This window comes from Hypanus sabinus, chromosome 5 (assembly GCF_030144855.1).
Source record: "Hypanus sabinus isolate sHypSab1 chromosome 5, sHypSab1.hap1, whole genome shotgun sequence".
NCBI lineage: Eukaryota > Metazoa > Chordata > Chondrichthyes > Myliobatiformes > Dasyatidae > Hypanus > Hypanus sabinus.
In genome coordinates this window covers 110,458,102-110,472,033 of record NC_082710.1, presented here as the reverse complement: position 1 = coordinate 110,472,033, position 13,932 = coordinate 110,458,102, and the positions used below count along the sequence as shown (strand labels likewise).

General features: G+C 42.8%; 1 protein-coding gene across 4 annotated transcripts in view; it reads right to left on the bottom strand.

Annotated features, from left to right (window-relative positions):
• Positions 1–13,932, bottom strand: part of si:dkey-3d4.3 (uncharacterized) — a 166,408-nt gene that overhangs the window by 126,931 nt on the left and 25,545 nt on the right. For all 4 annotated transcript variants that reach the window (XR_009512271.1, XR_009512272.1, XR_009512273.1 and 1 more), the window contains exons 3-4: positions 3,556–3,638; positions 791–869 (exon numbers count right to left, since the gene is read on the bottom strand). Coding sequence is in view for 1 of the 4 variants with exons in the window: in XM_059970331.1 (XP_059826314.1) it covers positions 791–869; positions 3,556–3,638 (162 nt within the window). In the remaining 3 variants the exon portion in view is untranslated. The remainder of the gene's footprint in view (positions 1–790; positions 870–3,555; positions 3,639–13,932) is intronic.

Here is a 13,932-nt window from a genome sequence, read left to right as displayed (position 1 = left end):
ATTTTGTCAAGCAATTCTCATCTGTTGAAAATGGCCATTAGTACTAACCAGCTTTTTAACTTTAGTAACACAGTTAGCAGGTGTTCTCTACGTTCATCTCAACACTCCTCCCCCTCTCGCCGGAATACTTTGTGTGCCCCTCTGCTCCCATTAGTGGGTAAATTTCTGCTTTGAATAGTTCATTTCACAAATTCTATATGCAAGGAGTATAACAACTGACAAGATATGAAACAACTCAGCCCCATTACAGCTCTCGAAATGTACACAGTGTCCACTTTATTAGCTACCTCTTGTACCAAATAAAGTGGCCACTGAGTGTACATTCATGGTCTTCTGCAGCTGTAGCCCATCCACTTCAGGGTTTAGCATATTGTGTGTTCAGAGATACTGCACACTTAGTAATGCATGGTTATTTGAACAACTGTGGTCCTCCCGTCAGCTTGAACCAGTCTGTCCAATCTCCTCTGACTGCTCTCATTAACAAGGCATCTTCACCTACAGAACCGCCCCTCAGGGGATGTTTTGTGTCCATCGCACCATTCCCTCTAAACTCTAGTGTGTGAAAATCCCAACAGATCAGCAGTTTCTGGAGATATTTAAACAACCATCTGGCACCAACAATCATTCCATGTTAAAGTCACATACATCGCATATAACTGAACCTCTTTACTATATCTGCAAAGCTCTGTTGATCGAGTTGCTGCCATGTGATTGGCTGTTTAGATATCTGCATTAACAATGTGTACGGGTGTACCTAATAAAGTGGCCACTGAGTGTACTTTTCTCTTACCAATATCATAGATCCAGAGAGGAGTTTTCCCTTGGGTATAAGCAGAGTCCACCATTCCACCATACATGTAGATTATTCCCTTTCAAAATAAAAAAAAAGAAAAAAAATCTCAAAATACAAACATAAGACGTTCTGCAGATGCTGGAAATCCAGAGCAACACACACCAAATGCTGGAGGAGCTCAGTAGACCTACTGAGCATCCATGGAGGAGAATAAATACTTGACATTTGCTGTTCTCAGAAGGACAACACAAACATCTCCAAACTCAGTACATAACTGGTATGCTCCAACCATGGGACCATTCAGGAGATCTCTATTACTGTCTTTCTAGAGTTGTGATATCATTTAAGACCACAAGACATAGGAGCAGAATTAGTCCATTCAGTTCTTTGAGTCTGTTCCACCATTTCATCATGGCTGATTTATTATCCCTCTCAATCCCATTCTCCTGCCTTCTCCCCATAACCTTTAATGCCCTGACTAATCAAGGAACTGTCAACCTCCATTTTCAGTATACCTGGTCTCCACTGCCATCTGTGGCTATGAATTCCACAGATTCACCATCCTCTGACGAAGAAACTCCTCCTCATCTAAATGAACATCCCTCTATTCTGAGGTTGTGTCCTACTCCCCCCAGTAAAGGAAACACTCTCTCCACATTCACTGTCTAGGCCTTACAATATTTAATGGGCTTCAATGAGACTTTCTCCTCATTCTTTTAAACTCTAGTGAGAACAGGCCCAGAGCCATCAAACGGTCCTCATTCGTTAACCTTTCCTTCCCTGGATCATCCTTGTGAACCTCCTTGGACCCTTTCCGATGCCAGCAACTACTGAAGATTGGATGCCACAAAGCAGAATTGTTGGCTTTACGTCATTTTGCTAAAAGCAGCGTGGGATTCATTAGGTGGATTATACTTGTCCTGCTTCTTTCTGTGGAACATGACATACACTCAGTGGGCACTTCATTAGGTACACCTGCCAGTTATGCAAATATCTAATCAGCCAATCATGTGGCAGCAACTCAATCCATAAAAGGATAGAGACATGGTCAAGAGGTTCAGCCATTGTTCAGATTAATCAGCAGAACGGGGAAGAAATGTGATCTAAGTGACTTTGACCATGGAATGATTGTAGTGATCGTGATGGGATAGTTTGAGTATTTCAGAGACTGCTGATCTCATGGGATTTTCACCCACAACAGTCTCTAGAGTTTACAGAGAATAGTGCTAAAAACTAAGAAGATCCAGTGATTGGCTCTTCTGTGGCAAAAACACTTTGTTAAAGAGAGAAATTAAAGGAAAATGACCAGACTGGTTTAAGCAGACAGGAAGGTAAGTGAAAAAACTACATGCAGAGTGTACAGAGGAACATCCCCAAAGTTGATGGGCTACAACAGCAGAAGGCCACACTAGGTTCTACTCTTGTACCTAATAAAGTAGCCACTGAGTGTACTGTAGGTGGGAAGGTTTCTACATTGACTGACAGCTAACTGTATTGTAATTACACCAAAGTGAAATGGCCTGTGGCACAGGTCTTCAGCACTGAAGTTGGGACTTCTGGCCCTATGTCTCTGCTGGATCTAGCACTCTCATTTAGTCCTTTGACTAAATCAAAAAATGTTTTAAGGATGGCTTCTGTGATGGTGGCAATCTTAGCAGCAAGCTGCAACAAATCATGCCCACCAGCACCCCTGGCTGAATATAGGTCAAACCTACCAGGGCCATTCAGGGAGACCTGCTTGCCTGCCTCCCTCACTCTCTGAAATACCTTTTCACATGCCATTATTGACAGTTTTCTGCCTTGACAGCTGCCTTTCCCAATGTGTCAAGAAAAACTAAATCGCAAAACATCTACTTATTTTAATTACAATGGATTCTGGTTAATTGGGACACACTGGGACCAGTACAGTTTGGGCCAATTAAAAGGCTGTCCCAAATAGCCAAAGTTTCATGTAAATAGTTAAAGGGGTATAAAAAAGACAAACTATTGTTTAATCGAGTACCAAATTACATATTTAAATGAAATACAGAACCAGAACACTATCGATACTGCTACAGTATGATACAACTGTATTAGTTCCTAATAATATCAATGGAAAATGCCATGTTCTTTTGATTGACTGTAAATGAACAAAACCAGCACAGACACCTAGTGCAGATAATGGACCGCCTTCATGTAATGCCTTCAACAACTGAATCCTCCATATCTTCATTTTCATTGTAACATTCAAAATAATTGCCGATACCTTCAAATTCTTTGTAGCTCCTAACTTTAAGTAGTAAAATAATTTCATTTACATTCTCTGCCGGTTTTGGCATCTCCAAGCTGGAATGCTTGAAACTGCAGTGAGCAAAACGATTTTGAATTGCCTTATCTCGGCAACTACCAGGACAAAAGTCACTGTTTTTTTGAACTCAAGCGGACACAACCGACACTATTTTAAAACTGTTTGCTCCAAGCATAGTGTAGTGTCTAACAGTCACACAAACTCACGTGACTGACACTAGCTAGAAACTGCCCCAATTAGGTGAAATTGTATCTCAAATAAATGAAGGGAGTCCTAGCTATTTTCTGCATCGCTTTTTGTTCTTTAAGATTCTTCCCAAATAAGTGGTTTTCCCAATTAACTGATGGCCCAATTAACCAGAGTCCACTGTGTAACTATTTAAAACATTGATGTTCTATTCCAAAGGTATTTAGTCCAATCTATAGATTTCTCCACTTTCAACAAGGATAATATATCTTATGTAATCTGCTCTTACATCATGGGCTACTAGTGAGGGCTCCTCCAATTCTTCTGGTAGTGTTCCCTCAGCGTAGTCCAATTCTTCCCATTCATTCTGAGCTGAAAAACACAAAAGACATCAATCAATATTGTAATGTATCTCCACTAGGGACTATAGAGTCATTGAAACATACAGCACAGAAACAAACCCTTCGGCCCATCTAGTCTGTGTCAAACCCACATACTGCCTACTCCCACTGACCTGCACCGGGACCACAACCCTCCGTACCCCTACCATCCATGTACCCATCCAGACTTCTGTTAAACATTGAAATTCAGCTTACATGCACCACTTGCACTTGGCAGCTTGTTCCGCACTCTCGCAACCTTCTGAGTGAGGAAATTTTCCCTTAAGTTCACCCTAAACTTTTCACCTTTCACCCTTAACCCATGATCTCCAGTTGTAGTCCCACACAACCTTACTGGAAAAACGAACATGCATTTAACCTATCTTTCCCACTCAATTTTGTATACCTCTATCAACTCTCCTCTCAATCTTCTACATCCCAAGAAATATTATCCTATGTTTTTAGGCAGAGATACAACATAAAGATATTTACTCCTCATGTATGTGAAGGATGCAAGAAATAAAGTCAATTCAATTCAGTATAACTATTAAGAAAATTCCTTCCAGTACATGAGTCACAAAGCTCTTCCCCCAACCTTGAATGGAGACTGCTTTCGCTTTCGGTTTTGCCTTGAGCCATCAAACAGATGGCTCTGGGCCTATACTTGCTGGAGTTTAGAAGCATGAGAGGGGATCTTATTGAAACCTATCAATTATTGAAAGGCCTACATAGGGTGGATGTAGAGGGGCTGTTTCCTATAGAGGGGGAATCTAGGACAAGAGGGCACAGCCTCAGAATAGAAGGACATCCCATGAGAATGGAGTTGAGGAAGTATTTATTTAACCAGAGGGTGGTGAATCTGTGGAATTCATTGTCACAGCTGACTGTGGAGGTCAGTCAAGTCATTGAGTACATTCAAGGTTGATAGATTCTTGATTAATCACAGTGTCAAAGGTTCTGGGGAGAGGGCTGGAGAATGGGGTTGAACGGATGAAATGGCAGTGCAGACTCAATAGGCTGAATGGCCTTATTCTACTCCTCTGTCTTATGGTCTTGAGACATTGTCAGGACATTCTGGGGTTAGGGTCCCAATGGTCACAATCTACAAGCTACCGAGGCTTTGCACCACTGCATTTAGTCCAGCTGGTGTGCATGGCTCAGAGCTGCAGGTGCCAGACATAATCTAATCCACTTCAGCCCAATGACTGCTTCCTTCTGCACAGATGCTGCCCGACTGGCCCAGTCTCTGATTTTATTTCAGATTTTGTGCATCTGCAGTGTTTGTATTTCAGGACTGGTTTTGTGTTTCAGAACTGGGCGCTCAATCGGTCTGCTGCTATACGGCAACACCTTCTGAAGTCAGCAATTCCACTACGGAAGCAATCCTCCCAGAGAAACAGGCAGGGAATTCAGTCCTGGGACTTGTGCCGTGCCTCTAGTGGGTGATTCCCAGAGCACTGGCAACCAATCGTTCTGCCACATGGTGCTGGGTTGACATTCTCCAGGTAAATGAGGAACAGAAAGGGCTTGAGGAGGTAATGAAAGCTGATACTCTCAAGTTTAACAAGCATCTAAAGCAGGGGTTCCCAAGCTTTTTTTTACACCATTAACCGAGGGGTTCATGGACCCCAGGTTGGGAACCCCTGATCTAGAGGGCAAATAGGACTAGCAATAGATAAGCACAAGGGTTGTCAAGGAGCTGGTGGGCCTAAAGGCCTTTTACTGTGTTCTAATCCTCCATGACAACAGGCATCAGCTCTACAGGGCACAAGGCTGATTGTTAACCTAAATTCAAACAGTCAGGTGTGCTATAATTGGCTGCCATGGAATGACAAGAGCACAAGACATAGGGGCAGAATTAGGCCATTCAGCCCATCAAGTCTGCTCCGCCAAGATCATCTTCATCACTCAGCAACAGTCACATATAGGAATGTGGAGGATCAGGAAATACTACCATTGCAGGATATTAGATGCCAGTATGCCTCACATAACCCACATCAAATGTTTTTGGGTAGGGAATGACACAACATTCTTCAAAACATTCATACAACTGCATTAACTGCTCCACAGCAGAATGTGCTCACATGTACAGCCGGGCCTCTCTCGGTCTGACACGTCAGATATCTGGTGCCACACACCAGCCTGTGCATGTTCTTCCACAGTGACAGTAGCCAATGACGAAGCCAATGACCCATCTTGGAAGGATGTAGGGGTACCCAGCTGAACTAGCAAACAAGGCTTGTCAAACTCCACCTGCCTACTTTAGAGTCAAGACGATCACCAGCAAGCCACTCTGGCCAAGCGAACACTGATAATGGAGAAGATCTACTATTAAGGTTTACAAGTTTAGTCTGAAGGTATTGCATAAGTTTGAAATGGCAAGAGGATTTGTACTGCATGATTTTTCTACAGGGACGTTGATGAGCTGAATGCTTTTCTAGCTAACTTGAGACAGAGCGCAAGGGTAGCTGATGTGCCTCTTTCTCAGAAATGACAACACAACCAGACAATGCTTGATAATATTAATCTATATCTCACTGATAAAACTCCTCACATTCCGTATCGCATCTCAGTTGCCGTCTATTGCACCACTAAGGACATTTGCATAACATGGTAAATATCATCGAACATGGTGCTACTGGGGCACCACGTACACCATCCACACCAGGAACGTGCAGCCACCCTTGCAAGCTCTCCCCCAACACATCCTTAGGTTGTGTTGGTTGTAAACACAAATGACACATTAAGCTGTCTGTTTCGACGCACGTGCGATCAATAAATAAATCCGAATCAGGATTAAATATTTCACATTAGCTGACCACATGACTTTACTGTCAGAAAATAGTAATCTTTCATCCCCTTGTTTGGATTGTATTTTATTAAAACACACTTAGTGTATTGGTCATTATCTTTTATTTGTTACCAAGACGTTACCTTCCTCTGCATTAAATGGCATTCACCAGAGCGGACACACTCTGCATCCAGGCATCTTAGTGTTTTATTAAGTTTACATAAAACTGTTTGCAGTCCTTTCCTGTTTGGTATCAAGTGCAAACTTGGAAAATTAAGCTTCTACTTCCACTTCCTTACCAACAGGCAAAGAATTTATTGAAGTGAATCTCAGTCCCCTTCAAGATCTTCTCCTTTAGTCCATTTTTTATTGTAAATTCTCATCATCATTATCGTCATCATGTGTCGTGCTGTAGCGTATGAAGTAGGTGATCGTAGTCTCATGACCATGAGTGTTCTTGGCATACTTTTCTGCAGAGGTGGTTTGCAATTGTCTCCTGGGCAGTGTCTTTACTAGATGGTGACCCCAGCCATCACCAATACTCTTCGGAGATTGTCTGCCTGACTTCAGTGGTCACAAAACCAGGACTGGCAATATGTACCAGCTGCTCATACAACAATCGACCACCTGCTTCCAAGACTTTACATGACCCTGATGGGTGGGTGAAGCCAAGCAGGTACTGCAGCTTACCCGAGGGTGACCTGCTGACAAATTAGACCTCCTTTAGTAGAGGCATATCTTCACCCCACCCACCCACTATTACTTGTCATTTCAGAGTTTTATCTAGCACAATATTTCTCTTCTTATAAGTTGGGCAATTTTCTATTCAGGCATTCATCATTCAGACCAGCCTCTAGTACTTCCCTTCCAATGTGATTCTCTTGGTCCCTTTAACCCCTCTGGTTAGTGATACCTTTTTCTCAAGCAGAATCTTTCTTTTTGAGGAGTCTCCACAGTATGCAGAACTTCATTACAGTCTTCCTTAGAGTCCATTTGCTGAATGTGTCAAATTGGTCAAGAATTTTTTTTTTTTAAAAAGGGAATGCATTTCCTCATGTACAACGAGAGAGAGAACTGCCCTCTTCTCAATGTTAATGTCAGCAAGGAGGTACAGGAGCCTGGAGGCAAACACTCAGCTTCTTCCCCTCTGCCATATGATTGCTAAATGGACAATGAACCCATGAACACTACCTCATTACTTTTACATGTTTCTTTTGCACTACTTATCTTAATTTAACTATTTTATTTAATATACAATGACTAATTAATTTTTTCTATATTTATCATATTGAATTTTACTGTTGCCATTAAGTTAACAAATTTCACGATATATGATGGTGATATTAAACCCAATTCAGATTCTCCTATAATTCAGATTCCAATTCTGATTCATGTTATGTTAGTAGTTTGTTTAGCAAAATGGTGGCCATTATTTAGGAACAATTATCCATACTAGCTCACAGCAATTAGACGGCTTCTCTTCTTGTCATTATATCAGTGTAGTGTGCCTGACAGAGATACAAGAAGCCTGTATCTGGTGCACCAAAACAACATGTTCCACAGCACATCAGCAGAGTTAAGATCAATCTGATGGTCATCGAATACAACAGCATGGAAAGAGGGAACTGAGGCCCCAATTGACCATTCTCATCAAGATGCTCATATGTTAGTTGCATCTGCCCATGTTTGGCACAGAGCCCTCGAAACCTTCCCTGTGTCTTATTAATATTATTTTTTGTCCATGCCTCAAACACTTCTTCTGGAAGCTCACTCCATACACTCACCACCCTCTACGTTAATAAAATGCCTGTCAGGGTTTATTTTTAAATCTTTCCCCTTTCACCTTCAACCTGTACCCTCTAGTTATTTTCCCTTTCTGTGGAAACAGTCTGTGTGGATTCAAAAGGCAGGGTATCAGGATCAGAGGCGAGGGTCGGGCCAGGCCAGGCCAGGCCAGGCTAGGCCTGCTCGTAGCTCTGAGATGCTTACTCTGCTTTTCGCTGCATTGAGGCTGAGGCTGTGGGCCTGCTCTGGGCATCGCTTTCATTCAAAATGCACTCGCTTTCATTCAAAATGCTTTTTGCTTACTTTCGTTGCTTGCACAATTTGTTCCCCCCCCCCACCCTCCGTTTCTGCCTGTCGGTCTTTTATTTTTTTAAATGGGTTCTTTTAATTTTCTTGTCTTGTGGATGCCTTTAAGGAGCTGAATCTCAAGGTTGTATAATGTAATCATACTTTGATAATAAATGTATTTTGAACCCTATCTATGCTCCTCATCATCTTGTATGCCTTTATAATGTTAATCCTCACACTCCAATGCTCCAAGGAATAAAAGTCCTTGCTGCAAAACCTCTCCCTATAACTCTGGCCCTCATGCCCCGCTCACTCAAAATTTCACTTGTTACGTACTCGTGACACGTGACAGTGGTACCCTTGTCACGTGACTGGGGTTGAAGCTATACTGGACTTGAGGTAATGATCTTGTGATGGTGGAGTGACGTCATTTTCCCACCAGTAGAGGTCATGTGACGGGTTTTTTTCCACACAGTATAAAAGAAGGACCCCTCCCTGTGAGGAGGGGCAGTTCGTGGCTGGATTTGCCATGTTGGCTTCATGCCACTGCGTGATTTAATGTGATGACGCAGTTTAGTTGAAAGATGAAGTTTTATTTAATGCCTAAAGTTTAAAAGGTCATTGCCAGCAATTTCTTTACAATACTGCTAGTTAAGAATCAGTGGAGAGTGAAGATTGGACTTCGGGAGATAGAAGATCGAGGAGAATCGATTTCGACGGTGAAACGGGTTCGACCTTGTTTGATCCTTATTCGGAAGGAATTTGTTGACTGTTCTCGTGTTAATCCCTGCGAAATAGTAGAAAGGATTAAGAACAGTGTTTTAAAGGAAAGGTCAGTGCCTTTAAGCCATTTCGTTTCGTAAATTCTTTGTGGGAAAAAGTTCGATTTGGGAACCGAAACAACACAACGTGAAAGAGAATTTAAATAGTCTTAAAAAGTCTCTCCCTTAAATGGACTGTGAGCATTTTGAACTTTTGGCAATACTACTTTAAAGAACTGTTTTTGCAACATCGCTTTAAGAACTGTTTAAGCTTCATTGCTTTAAGAACTGTGTAAGCTGCTGCACAGCAGCTGATTTCCAGTTACATTAGTGATTTGTTTACTTTTGGGGGGGTTTGTTTTCAGTGTTTAATAAACATGATATTTGTTATAAAAACCCTGGCCTGACTCATATATTTATTGTTGCCTGAATCTGTAACACACTGATTGCTGCTTCTTAATCCCAATCTATTTCATCATACCTTCCACAATCAAGCCACCTAAATGGACAAATTGCCTCCTGAATAATCTACCAAAACTGCTGAAATTCCCTACAGCTTATTAGGGAAAGGGAGCGGGAGATAGATAGGAGCTACAGGGAGTTAGTCACCCTGAGGCTGCAGGAGTTAGATAAGTAGGTGACTGTCAGGGAAGAGATGGGAAGAGCTCAGATAGTAGAGAGCACCCCTGTGGCCATCCCCCTCAGTTATCATCATCTCGTTTTGGATGCTTTTGGGGGGGTGGAGGGGGTAACCTGACAGAGGATTACCACGGTGATTGGGTCTCTGACACTGAGCCTGGTTCCGTGCTACAGAATGGAAAGAGGAAGATGAGAAATGTGGTAGTTATAAGGGATTCCAGTGCAGGGAACGGACAGGTGGTTCTATCAGCCTGATAGAGATACCCGTATGGTGTGTTGCCTCCCAAGTGCCAGGGTATGGGATGTCTCGGATCAGGTGCAGAGTATTCTGAAGGGAGAGGGTGAACACCTAGAAATCTTGGTATGTGTTGGTACCAATGACACAGGTGGAAAAAGGGAGGAGGTCCTGAAGAGAGAATTCAGGGAGTTGGGTAGGAAGCTGAAAAGCAGGACCTCCAGGGTAGTAATCTCAGGATTGCTGCCTGTGCCACGTGCTAACGAGCTCAAGAATAGCATGATCAGGGATATTAATGCGTGGCTGAGAGGCTGGTGTAGGGGGCAGGGCTTCGGGTTCCTGGATCACTAGGGCCTCTTCTGGGGGGGGTACAACCTGTACAAAAAGGACGGTTACACCTGAACCCAAAGAGGTCCAATATCCTAGCAGGCAGGCTTAATAGGGCTGTTAGGGAGGGTTTAAACTAATTTGGCAGAGGGATGGCAACCAGAGTGGTAGGGCTGAGGAAGGGTAAAACAGAAATAGATCAAAGATAGCATGCATCAAATACGACAGAAAGGACAGACAGGAAATGAGGCATAATCACAGCCAGTGGGATGAGTTACAGGGCAAAGGAGGTGTGGTGCAGTTAAAACAGAAAGCAACAAATACTGGACTGAGAGTGTTATATTTCAATGCATGCAGCATAAGAAATAAAATGGACAATCTTGAACTTCAGCTACAGATTGGCAAGTATGACGTTGTGGCCCTCTCTGAGACTTGGCTGAAGGATGGCTGCCATTGGGAGCTGAAATCCAAGGATATACAGTGTATCGGAAAGGTAGGTTAGTAGGCAGAGGGGGTGGTGTGGCCCTGTGTATAAGAAATAATATTAAATCATTAGAAAGGGATGACATAGGATCGAAAGGTGTAGAGTCTCTATGGGTTGAGCTAAGAAATGGTAAGGGTGAAAGGACCCTAATGGCAGTTGTATGCAGGCCTCCAAACAGCAGCCAGGAAGTGGATTACAAATTACAGCAGGAGATAGAAAAGGCGTATCAGAAAGGCAATGTCACGATAATCATTGGGGATTTTAACATGAAAGCGGATTGGGAAAACCAGGCCAGTACTGGACCTCAAGAAAGAGAATTTGTAGAATGTCTATGGGATGGCTTTTTAGAACAGCGTGTTGTTGAGCCCACTAGGGGATCAGCTGTGTCTTGGCTGGGTGTTGTGCAATCATCTGGAGGTGGTAAGAGAGCTTAAGGTTAAGGAACCCTTAGGAAACAGTGAATATGATAGAGTTCACTTTGAAAATTAAGGAGAAACTAAATTCCAGTGTGTCGGTATTTCAGTGGAAGAAAGGAAATTACAATGGCATGAGAGTGTAACTGGCTGAAGTTGACTGGAAAGGGACCCTAGCAAGAAGGACAGCAGGGCAGCAATGGCTGGAGTTTCTGCGAAAAATGAGGGAAGTGCAAGACAGATACATTCCAAATAAGAAGAATTTTTCAAATGAAGGGAGGACACTACCACGGCTGACAAGTGAAGTCAGAGCCAAAGTAAAAGCAAAAGAGGGCATACAATGAAGCCAAAGCTAGTGGCAAGATAGAAGATTAGAAAGTTTTTAAAAACTTGCAGAAGGAAACTAAGAAGGTCATTAGGAAAGACAAGATGAATTATGAAAGGAAGCTGGCAACTAATATCAAAGAAGATACTAAAAGCTTTTTTTAAGTATATAAAGGGCAAAAGATAGTTGAGGGTTAATACAGGACCAATAGAAAATGACATTGTAATGAGAGATGCAGAAATGGTAGAGGAACTGAATGCGAATTTTCCATCAGTCTTCACAATGAAAGACATCTGCAGTATATCGGGCATTCAAGAGTGTCAGGAAAGTGAAGTTTGTGCAGTGAAAATTACGGCTGAGAAGGTGCTCAGGAAGCTTAATGGCCTGAGGGTGGATAAATAGACGATAGGTGCAGAGGTAGACCAATTGGCCCTTCGAGCCTGCACCGCCATTTTGAGATCATGGCTGATCAATTACTATCAATACCCGGTTCCTGCCTTGTCCCCATATCCTTTGATTCCCCTATCCATAAGATCTGCAATCTCCTGGACCTGATGGAATGTACCCTTGGGTTCTGAAGGAAGTAGCAGGAAAGATTGCAGAGGTATTAACAATGATCTTTCAAGAATCAATAGATTCTGGCATTGTACTGGATGACTGGAAAATTGCAAATGTTACTCTGCTATTTAAGAAGGGTGGGAGGCAGCAGAAAGGAAACCATAGATCTGTTAGCCTGACATCAGTGGTTGGGAAGTTGTTGGAATTAATTGTTAGGGATGAGATTACAGAATATCTGGAGGCACATGACAAGATAAGCCAAAGCCAGCATGGTTTCCTGAAAGGAAAATCCTGCTGACTAACCTACTGCAAATCTTTGAGGAAATTTACAAGCAGGGTAGACAAAGGAGATGCAGTAGACATGGTGTACTTGGATTTTCAGACAGCCTTTGACAAGATGCCACACATGAGGTTGCTTAGCAAGATAAGAGCCCATGGAATTACAGGGAAGTTACTAGCATGGGTGGAGCATTGGCTGATCGGCAGAAAACAGAAAGTGGGAATAAAGAGATCCTGTTCTGGCTGGCTGCCGGATACCACTGGAGTTCCACAGGGGTCGGTGTTGGGACCGCTGCTTTTTATGATATATATCAATGATTTGGACTACAGTATTAACGGATTTGTGGCTAAATTTGCCGATGATACAAAGATAGTTGGGGGAGCGGGTAGTATTGAGGAAACAGAGCCTGCAAAAAGACTTAGATAGTTTAGGGGAACGGGCAGAGAAGTGGCTAATAAAGTACAATATTGGGAAGTGTCTGGTCATGCACTTTGGTGGAAGAAATAAATAGGCAGACTATTATTTAGATGGAGATAGAATTCAAAATGCAGAGATGCAAAGGGACTTGGGAGTCCCTGTGCAGGATACCCTAAAGGTTAACCTCCAGGTTGAGTCAGTGGTGAAGAAGGTGAATGCAATGTTGACATTCACTTCTAGAGGTTTAGAATATAAGAGCAGGGAGGTGATGTTGAGGCTCTCATGAGACTACACGGAGTATTGTGTGCAGTTTTGGGCTCCTTATTTTAGAAAGGATATACTGACATTGGATAGTGTTCAGAGAAGATTCACAAGATGATTCCAGGAATGAAAAGTTACTGTATGAGGAACGTCTGGCAGCTTTTGGGCTGTATTCCCTGGAGTTCAGGAGAATGGGGGGGGGGGGGGGGGGGGGGGGGGGGGAGTTCTCATAGAAACATTCCGAATGTTAGAAGGGCTGAACAGATTAGATAAGGCAAAGTTATTTCGCATGGTAGGGGAGTATAGGACAAGAGAGCATGACTTCAGGATGTCCATTTAGAACAGAGATGCGGAGAAATTACTTTAGTCAGAGGGTGGTAAATCTGTAGAATTTATTGCCACAAGCAGCTGTGGAGGCCAAGCCATTGGGTGCATTTAAGGCAGAGAGAGATTCTTGATTGGCCAGGGCTTCAAAGGGTATGGGGAGAAGGCAAGGGAGTTGGGATGACTGGAAGAATTGGACCAGCCCATGATTGAATGACAGAGAGGACTCGATGGGCCGAATGGCCTACTTCTGCTCCTATATCTTATGGTCTTATGATTCTTAACTGGGCTTTGAGATGGCCTAGTGAGCAACTCTGTTTGGCTTGCAGTAAGAGATAATTATCAGCAGCTTGGCTGGAAACATCCACACCATATGAATGAATATGTATGTTGAATAA